This window comes from Caloenas nicobarica, chromosome 33 (genome assembly GCF_036013445.1).
Source record: "Caloenas nicobarica isolate bCalNic1 chromosome 33, bCalNic1.hap1, whole genome shotgun sequence".
NCBI lineage: Eukaryota > Metazoa > Chordata > Aves > Columbiformes > Columbidae > Caloenas > Caloenas nicobarica.
Genome location: NC_088277.1, coordinates 2,493,793 through 2,503,991, shown reverse-complemented (window position 1 = coordinate 2,503,991; position 10,199 = coordinate 2,493,793). Strand labels below are relative to the sequence as shown.

The 10,199-nt window shown below is 54.7% G+C and overlaps 1 protein-coding gene across 1 annotated transcript; it reads left to right on the top strand.

Moving 5' to 3' along the window:
• The first annotated feature begins 292 nt into the window (after window positions 1-292).
• On the top strand, window positions 293-9,205 carry CCNT1 (cyclin T1). Its single transcript, XM_065654320.1, has 9 exons — window positions 293-474; window positions 895-976; window positions 1,274-1,402; window positions 2,262-2,322; window positions 3,647-3,709; window positions 4,107-4,152; window positions 6,506-6,669; window positions 6,981-7,051; window positions 7,432-9,205. Exons 1-9 carry the CDS (start codon window positions 293-295, stop codon window positions 8,845-8,847), a joined length of 2,214 nt encoding a protein of 737 aa, XP_065510392.1. The 3' UTR covers window positions 8,848-9,205.
• The last annotated feature ends 994 nt before the right edge of the window (window positions 9,206-10,199 follow it).

Here is a 10,199-nt window from a genome sequence, read left to right as displayed (position 1 = left end):
CCCGGAGGGGGGAAAGGGGAGGTGGGGGGCGGGAAGAGGACGGGGAGGGTAACGGGGGTGGGGGTCCGGTAAGGGAAGGGGGCAATGGGGGGGTAAGGGGAGCTGTAACGGCCACTCCCCGCCCCCGCCAAGGCCGCGTCTTTCCCGCCCGACGCGCCCAACCGCGCACGCGCCTCAGCGGCTCCTCCCCCCGGCCCCGCCCTTTGACGCAGCCGTACGCGCGCGCTGCCGCCCTGTGACGCCGGCGCGTCGTTTAGCGTGCGTGCGTGCGTGCGCGCGCGCGCAGATCGCCATGGAGGCCTCGGCGGGCGGCGGGGCCGGCGGCGGCGGCGCGGCCGGGAGGCGCTGGTACTTCACCCGCGAGCAGCTGGACCGTAGCCCCTCCCGCCGTGCCGGGCTCGACCCCGACAAGGAGCTCTCGTACCGGCAGCAGGCGGCCAACCTGCTACAGGACATGGGGCAGCGCCTCAACGTGTATCCGGGCCGCGCTAGGCCGCGCTAGGCCTGCGGTACCGCCGCCGCGGGGGCTGGGCCGCGGGGAGAGCCGGGACCGGCCGTTCGGAGAGTAAAGGCCGGGTCCGGAACGAGGAGGGCGAGGCCGGGTTGCGGGGAGGGCCCCGGAGCGGGGAGAGCCCGGCCCGGCCGTTGGGAGAGGGAGGCGGGGAGAGCCGAGCGCCCTGCGGGATCCGGCAGAACCCGGCCCGGCCGTTGGAACAGCGAGGCCGGGAGCGGAGGGAGCTGTGCCGGTGAGCAGGGAGGGCCAGAGCGGGGAGACCCGGGCACGTCTCGGCAGCGGTGGGAGCGAGGCCCGGCCCGGCCCCGGGGGGATGTCAGGGAGCTGAGGGCGCTGCTCGGGACTCGTCGTTGGGGCTGTTTCCTTAACCACCTGCTCAGGTCCCAGCTCACCATTAACACAGCCATCGTGTACATGCACCGATTCTACATGGTGCAGTCGTTCACACAATTCCACAGAAATGTAAGTGTGCTGGGGGCTGGGGGGGGTGAGGGGCGCCGGGGATCCCCCAATTCTGCTCCTGCTGCTGCCTGGCAACCAGCTCGGGGGTGACACGGTGGGACTGACCCTGGAGAAGGGACAGGTGGTTTGTAGTTGCTGGTACTCACCAGAGACCCTCTTTCCTCCTGGTGGTATTTGGGCTTGCACAGGCTTTGTTTCAAGAAAGAATATTTGTTTTATCTGTGAGATGAGCCTAATTTATTTGCTTTACTATTGAACTTTTTAACTTTTTTTTTTTTTTTTTTTTTTCCCCTGAAGTCGGTGGTACCAGCAGCTCTGTTCTTGGCAGCCAAGGTGGAGGAGCAGCCTCATAAACTGGAGCATGTAATCAAGGTAGCACATGCCTGTCTGCATCCCCAGGAACCTCCCCTAGACACCAAGAGCGAGGTAAGTGTTGAGAGCAGGGAGCTGGGCTCTGATAGGAGGAGCAGGAATGGCAGAAACTGCCGCATCCCGGCTCGTGCGGCCGCAGTGGCTCCTTTGCTCGGGTTCCGCAGTCCCCACTCTAACGAGCGGCTGCGTCCCAGGATGGCCAGTGCCAGCTTTCCAATTCAACTGCTCTTGCGTTACCGAGAGCTTTTTGGCTTCTGTACAGCAGAAGGTGGTTTTTTTCCTCCTGCTCTGTGGCAACTTTTCTTGTGTTCTCCTCTGCTGTGCTTCTGCAAATGTGACTGAGCTGTGCTGCGTAACGGTGTCTGTGTGATAAAGCTGCTGAGGGGGGTGTGGATGTGGCTGCGATTGAGTAGTGTCTGCAGCAGAACAGAGGGTGGTGTGTGTGTTTTGGTTCTGTTCTGTCCCCACACATTTAACAGTGGGTTTTTACTAAACCCAATTCCCCATCTCTCGAGACAGCCCATCTTACCTGGAACTGAGCAGCAGACCCTGCTGAAAAGGGGCAGCTTTATCCAGGAAGGCTTAAGGACAAAATGAAAAGGCAGCTGATTCCTCCCCTGTACTGCCCGTGTAGCCGCCCCGTGCAGTGCGAGGGACCAGGACCGAGTGGGCGGCTGTGGGGTCCCGATGCAGCTGTCCCTCGGCAGAAGCTCTAGCCGGGGAGTGGGTCCCCCCTAGCACTCTGCTTTCTCTTCTCTGGCAGGGAATCTGCACCAACTCCCCCAATGCACATCAGCAGAAAGATTCCCCTTTGCTATTTTTGCCTCCCCGAGAAAAAAAGGCTGTTAGAAATGTGCAGGCTTTATACGGAGTTGCCTCATCGTGAGTAACTTGCCTGTCCTCTCAACCCCAGGCTTACCTGCAACAAGCCCAAGACCTGGTCATTCTAGAGAGCATAATACTGCAGACCCTGGGTAAGTTTTTCCAAGCGGACGGGCTGCCACATGAATCCCAGAGCCAGGGGAGTTCCGCACAGCAGAGAGCCTGACCGCCCCCTTCTCCACAGCTGGAGGGCAGCTGCACAGCTGGAGAGCAAGAGTCCAGGCAACAAACTCTTTGATTTTTCACGCCCACTCCTTGTTTTGCTTTTAATGGCAGTTTTTTCAGGTGTAACTTGTGTCAGGTTCGATGCTCAGAGAAATTAAACTGTGGCTCGTCTCTTTTCTCCCCCTCCCACCACAGGTTTTTACCGCTTGGACACTGGTCACTGTCCTACCCTGTGCTGTTGAACCCGATAACGCTCTAGTCCTGTGGTCTGGAAGCAGTTTGCACTGAGAGATTTCTAACATAACCTGGGCTGAAAGTTAATTTTTTTTATCAGATAGCTGAATGTGGGGGGGGAAAAAAAAAACCGAAACAACAAAACCAGCAACAGTTGTTGGGGTTTTTTTTGACAGTAGAAGCTGGAGCCTCCATGTAGGGCTGTGGCTGTTGGATCCCGTATCCTGTTCCTTTCTAAAATGTGCTGTTAAAATCTGGTCTTACTAACGTGTGTTCTGTTTCAGAGGCAGTTTGTAGGTAGCATTCGACTCCAAAATCCTCATGGTTATTTCTGACTTGATTCGGAGAAAATACCCCAAACTCTCCCGAGGGGACAGGAGGGCGGGCGTGTCGATGGGCCACACCAGTGGCTAAACTGGGACCCCGGTTCTGCAACAACTCGGTTCTCCAGTTGCCTTTTAAAATGTCCCAGTTCTTCTAGAACGTTCTGCATGGCAAGAACCAAATCTGTTGCACACATGAACCAATTTGAATGATTTTTTTTTTTCTTTAAAACATAATGCCCAAAGAGAATAGGAAACTGCAGCGAGGATTAAGTTCAGTCGTCTTTAGGCTCCTTCAAAGGGAAAACGTCTGCTTCCTCTTAGCTTTTTGGGTGACAGAAATTCCTTTGGGCCGATGCCATTGTCTTCTTCTTCCTCCCAGCTGCTGGAAGAGGCTTTGTCCTGCTATTTTTAAAATCCTTAATAGCTGTTTTGTTTTCAGTGAGGTCTTTCAAGCGCATGTAGCTGCTTGGAGGGCTGGCAGCAGCAGTGGCCTCTGGGTTTTGCGCCTGGAGAACTTGAGTCTTCTGGATATACAGGAAAATGGGCTCCTCTGTTCCTGCCGGGCAGAGAGCAGGGGCTGTAGGAGGGAAGGGGAGAAAACCTTGTCCCCCAGGAGCAGGAAAAAAGGTTCGTGGATCCGCGGGGGTGTGCTGCTGGCTCGCTGACGGCCCTTTTCTCTGTGTTCTTCCAGGTTTCGAGATCACCATTGACCACCCGCACACCCACGTGGTGAAGTGCACACAGCTCGTGCGAGGTAAGCGAAGGCAGATGGCAAATACCTGCGGCTTCTCCTCCCTGTAACCTCAGCTTGGTAGAGAAGGGATGTGAAAACATGATAAGAGCTGTGAAAATACGTCGTAGCGTTCAGAGGATTGCCCAAGAACTCACCTGCAGTCACTCTCCTTGATAACTGTAACAAATGTAAAAATCGATGAAGTTACAAACGACTGGCGTGATGTTCTGGTTCTGCTGAACCACACCAAGTAACTTATAAAATTCTTCTCTACACCAGAATCTCTACGTATAGTAATTTCTAAAATCCTTCTCGCTGTGGCGTAGTTAGTCAAACGGTGGTGGGTGTCATCTTGTGTGTGTGTAATGATTGTCAGGACATGCCGAATCACACCGTGCTCTTTCCTTTTCTCTTTCAGCCAGCAAGGACTTGGCGCAAACTTCCTATTTCATGGCTACCAACAGGTTATTCTTTTATAATTAATTCATATTGGACAAGAGGGTCTTATCTGGAGGAGATGTGACCCCCGGGGTGTTGGGCAGCCCGGGGATCGCTCGGTTTGTTTCAGACAGAGCAGGAACCCTTTCTCCTGCTGCTTAAAACCAGCTGCAAAATCGGCCCTTTAAGCGAGGCAGGTGGGATGCTTGGGAACTTCACTGCTTGCTTTTTTGGGGAGTTAGTTGTGAAAGTTTGAAAGAAAAAAAAAGAGCAAAAGGTAGACTTGGAATGAATATCTCCATTTTTTACTTGCTTGGTACATGGGTGTTGCGGAGTTTTCACTGAGCTAGGTGCTGTGCAAACTGTCAACAAGTAAGGTCTGTACCCCAGAGACTGCTGATCTGGAGCATAAAGGGAGAAAAAGGGTAGTTGGGTGCAGGCGTGAGGTATTACAAGAGAAAAAATGGTTTTGTGTGGCCTGCATGTGAGCAGGTCTTGGAAACAAAAAAAGCCCCTATTTTTTTTCACCTCGAGAGGTCTGGGTTGGTTTTGTCACTAGATTTTCACTGATCTCAGCCTTTGTGTTGGGACTTCTGATGTTTTTTAAAATTCCATTTCCTGGATTACCAGCCTCAGGCAAATCACAGAGTTAATATTTAGAACAGACGGAGTCGTGGACATGGGAAATCTTGTGGTTTTTGTGAAAGAGCTCACAGGACTGAAGGAATGGGAGGAAAAGATGGTTTAGGCGCTCGCGCAGGTGAAGCTGCAGAGTCAGAAAATGCTGCCAAGCCCCAGGTTTGTGTGGCCTTGGGCGAGTTGTTTCTCTCCTCCCCGCCTGCGTTACCCGCTCGCCCGACCAGCGCGGAGTGAGCGCTGTGTTGAAGGTTCTCGAGCTCCAAAGGGCACTGTGTGGGTTTTCCTGCATAAACCAGCGTAAAGGGAAGGTGGTGTCAGGATTTGTGGGCAGACGCGTCCTTGAAATGTGTTTTGTCCCTGCAGCGGTAATTGCAAAACCAAGGAATTATGAGTTAAGGTTATAATTGAAAGAAATCCAGGCAGAAAGGAAGAAATGCAGCCTCAATTTTGCCTTAAAGTGATGCCATGAAATGCTTGATTAAGCTGCTTAAGCGATGAACTCGATTTATCAGGCATAGCTACAGACGTTTTAACTTTTATTTCCTTTTGGCACCATTACGGGGCAGAGTGAAGGCTATTTGTGCACCCTCACTTCTGACCTTGACAGACCAGATAAAGGCTCCAAATTCCCTGAATTCCCTGGGTTTGACTCGATGTAAATACAGTATCTGCAAACTAGGGTCAGACTTTCTGGCTGTAGATGTGCATCTCTCTCTCTCCCCGCATTGCATTGCTGGAAAAATGTTTAATAACCTGAGCGTGGCAAAGAAACGCAGACAATGCCATCCTGCGGCTGCACGGAGATGCTCGGTGGCCCCGTGCCCATCAAGGGACAATTAATGAGGGTGATGGGGATGCTCAGTTTGCTGCCAGGTTTGCAAGGCTTAGTAGAGAGGAAGATGCTTTCTCAGTCCATCACTTCTCCTCTGTGCTTCCCAGACCGCCCAGCACTGGTATCTGAGCAAATTAATTTACTAATTGACTAATAAAAATGTTCGATAGGTGACCAGGCTCCCTCTGAGGTGCTCCTGAGTCACTCCGGTGTATGGTGCTATTCACAGCCAGTTGCTGTTCTTAAAAATTACTTAGGAAAGACGAGATGTTTCCTAAAAGCCAAAAAGGGCCAGTTTGCTCTTTGAGTTGAACCTGGAAGTGTCTTGAGTTTCTTCTCGGATTGCGCGGAGCCTCGAGCTGATAGAGCGTCCTGAGAAAAATGGGGAAGCAAGAAGCAAATTGGTGTAGCAGGATAGAGACACCCGTAACAGGAGGGTTATACTGGGGGGGAATGGCAAGGACTGTCTTACCACGGCCACCTCCTGCACAGCCTTTGGTCAGTGGCTGATTGTGCGTCCTGAAGTTCAGGTTTGGGAGTTCATAGACTCACAGAAGGATTTGGGTTGAAGGGACCTTCAAATGTCACCTTATCCACCCCTGCCATGAGCAGGGACACCTTCACCAGCTCAGGTTGCTCAGAGCCCCGTCCAGCCTGGCCTGGGATGCCTCCAGGGATGGTTCATCCACCACCTCTCTGGCCAACCTGGGCCAGGCTCTCACCACCCTCACGGCCAACAATTTCCTTTTATCCAGCCTGAATCTCCTCTCCTTGAGTTTCAAACCATCACTCCTTGTCCTGTCATAACAGGCCCTACTCAAATGTCTGTCCCCATCTTTCATATTGGCCCATTTTAAGCACTCAGAGGTTTTATTTTTTTGTTTCTCCCTCCTTTCCGTTGCCCCCAGCCTGCACCTGACCACCTTCAGCCTGCAGTACACCCCTCCCGTCGTGGCCTGTGTCTGCATCCACCTGGCTTGTAAATGGTCCAACTGGGAGATCCCAGTCTCCACGGATGGGAAGCACTGGTGGGAATACGTTGACGGCACTGTGACTCTGGAGCTCTTAGATGGTGAGTTTGGGACTAGGTTTGTTTTTTTTTTTCCCCTAAAAGCTCTTACATTATTTTGGTGACTCCATTCGTGGACTCCAGGACTTGTCAAGGTTTCCAGCACAGCAGCAGCTTCTGTGGTACCACAGAGATGGCAAAAAGCACAGTGAGATGAGTTTAAATGTGATCAGTGATAAAAATTCTCAGGATTTCCCCTCCTGGAGTGGCCCCATCTCGTTAGTAGCTCCGCTCGTCAGTTGGGGGGCTTACCCTGATGGATCGGTGCTGCTCTGCCTCTGACCCTCCTGCCGGGGTTTGTGTTTTCTCTGCAGAACTGACTCATGAATTCCTGCAGATCCTTGAGAAAACTCCCAATCGGCTTAAACGCATCCGGAACTGGCGGGTAAGAATCTGCTTTGGGTGGTGGGTGCTTGCAGGAGAGAACAGGCTCTGATTTCTTCTGTGTGGCATCTCTGCTCTTACAATGCGAGACAGTGTCTGAAGGGCATGTGTGTGGGGAAAATCCGAATGCTGTGACTCTGCAAAATGTTGCTTTAGCGCTTGAGTTCATGTGTTCTGAATTAACTCTGGAGAGACCTCAGGTTTTCAACTGCTCTGGCAGCCCTGCTTGCAGTGGTTGGGTCTTTTCCCACAAGGGGAGACGGGGGCAAAGTGAATCTGTGTTTAAAGGAGGGTTTGCACGGTGCGCAGGGAGTTTTGTTTGCATCAAACCAGCTCTAGCGACAGCCCGAAGTAAATATCCGGTCGCTGCTTTTCTTCCAGGCCTCTCAAGCAGCCAAGAAGTCGAAGGCTGATGACCACGGCGAAGATAAGAGCCTGTCAGAGCAGACGATCCTCAACATGATTTCCAGGAACAATAGTTCGGACATGAACATCGCCGGGTTAATGAGCATGTCAACATCCTCGACCGCTGGAGCAGGGCCTTCTCTGCCGGCCACGGCCGACTCGCCCAGCGACCAGAGCGCTGCGGACACGTCCCAGTCTGAGCACTGGTTGTCCCAGCATCCTCCCCCCAAGCTGGAGACTGGCCAGAGCCACAGGACTAACGAAAGCTCGTCGGCTGCCGAGCACCCGTTACAGCAAGATGGCGCTGGTTATCAGAAGCAGAGCGGCAAGAACGCTCCCTCGGCCAAAGTCTCGCTCAAGGAGTACAGGGCCAAGCACGCCGAGGAACTGGCGGCGCAGAAACGGCAGCTGGAGAACATGGAGGCCAACGTGCGCTCGCAGTACGCCTATGCTGCGCAGAACCTCCTGGTGCAGCAGCAGCGGGAGAGAGAAGTCCAACAGGATGGCAACCCTTCTCCCATCGTCCTGAAAATCCCCATGGGCGGCTCGGAGAACCCCGAGCGTCCTCCCGGCCCTGAGAAGGGTGACAAAGCCTCGGCACTGAAGCTGAGGATCCCGGTGGCGGGTGGAGGTGGGGACAGGCCGCTCCCCTCCAAGCAGGAGGAGATAAAAATGCGGATCAAGGTGCCGATGGCTGCGGACAGGCACGGCTCCTCGGATGAGAGCGGCGTCAAGAACCGGGAGCACAAGGAGAAACACAAGGGCCACTCTTCCAACCACCACCACCACCATCACAACCACCACTCGCACAAACACTTACACCCCCAGCTTGGCGCCGGTCCCAGCAGCGTGACCAACAAGCGACCGGGAGACTCTAAACACGGCAGCCAGCCCACCGCCGCGCCCCACAAAACCTACGGCCCCCTCGTTTCGTCCCGCAAGAGGCCACTGCTGGAGGAGCTCATGGCCCCGGCCGCGCCGGCGGCACACGAGCACCAGCCCAAAGTCAGCAAACCCTCCAAAGGCCCCGGGGTGCCCTTCCCATACCCCCACCTCCCCGGGCACAGCTCCGATCCAGGCAATATCCCTTTATCCCAGGCCAACAAAGCCCGGGGTACCCACAGCAAATCGGACAAGGGTCCCACGGGGGCCAACGGGCACAACGTGAGCCAGGCCAGTGACTACCAGGATACGGTGAACATGCTGCACTCGCTGCTGAGCGCGCAGGGCATGCAACCCGCCCCGGCCCCCGCCTTCGAGTTCCACTCGTACGGGGAGCTCTTGAACCCCCGTGCGGCCGCCGGCGCCAGAGCTGCCGCCAACACGGACAAGCCCCGACCGCCCCCCCTGCCCTCAGAACCGCCCCCTCCGCTCCCCCCTCTCCCAAAGTAAAAAAAAAAAAAAAAAAAAAAAAAAGAAAAGAAAAAAAAAAAAAGAAAAAAATCCCTTTTTACTACTGAGTTTATACAAAAGCCCAAGCCCAAACCTGGGCTGCCCCCGCGGGGGCCTAAAAGGGCTTGTTTGATCTCCACTGCCTCACGAAGAACTATTTTATTATATTATAACTTTTATTATTGATATTTAGAGCGCGGAGTTGTTGAAGCTGTGAAAGGATAAAACCCTTTCTCTGTTCCTTGCTCCCTCCCCCAGCAACTTGCAGTCAGTGCTGGGCTCTGGCCCTGCTGGAACTGAAGCCCCCTCTGGGGAACACACATCGTGGGGGGGGCTCTGGGGGGGTATTTAAAATACGTCACAGAAAATTTAAGATGTTTTACAAATAATTTAAGCATTAACTTATATCTTAGTGTTCTGTTCGTTTTAATTTTGTGGTGCTGTGGGGGAGAGGGGTTGGGGTGGCCTGTTTGGGTGGCTCCATTTGAGCTGTTGGATTCAGGAGTTTTTGGGGGACGGAGGGGAGGATGCGATGGGAGGTGGGGGGGATGCAGGGTGGTGGCTGCTTGGGCTGGGGGGGTGAAGGAATCCTGGCTGCTGTGACTGTGGGGTGATGGGAGCTGCTCTCACCTGCAGCGGGTCTGGTTTCCTCCTCCGGTTTTGGGATCCCACCTCCGTCCCTTGCTCTGGTGGCTGCCGGGGGCTTTAGGTGGCGTTTGAGGGCAGCAGGTGTTGAACAACCACACTGAGGTGACGGATCGAGGGTGCTTGGCCCAGGGCTGGGGCTGCTTTTGGGGGGACAGAGTCCAGAGGAGCTGCCGGGGATGAGTGAGGGGCTTGGACGTGGGGTTTTGTGAAACTTTTATTCTACCTCAAGCTGGTTTTGCCCCTTGCCAGCACCTCAGCCCTTGGTCACCTACCCCCTGCAGCTCTGTGTATGGTTTTTAGGTTTCAGGCTGCTGGCAAAGGCCTGTCTCTCACGTCCCTCCGCTGGCTGCTCCCCGGTTGATGGGCTTTGTGGTGAATCGCTTGTTTTTTCCGTTAATCAGCGAAGAGCGATATCTGCAGCTGTCCCTGGAAACCGGGAGGTGGCGGGGTAGACCCGGGGGTCCTCTTGGCCCCCGGCTCGTGGCCTGGGACTAAACTGGTGTCCTTGGGGCTACCGGGAGCTTCTCCCTTCCCGGAGTCAAAGCACGAACCCGCCCGGGGCCGCGGGACCCCCGGGACCCCCGAGACGCCGGTGCCGCTGCGCCCACGTGTCGCCTTCCCGCCGCGCCGCCGCCACGTGACCCTCCGGGGCGTGGCTGGCCCCTGCGGAGTGACGGCGGGCTCGACCAACCGCGCGCGGCACC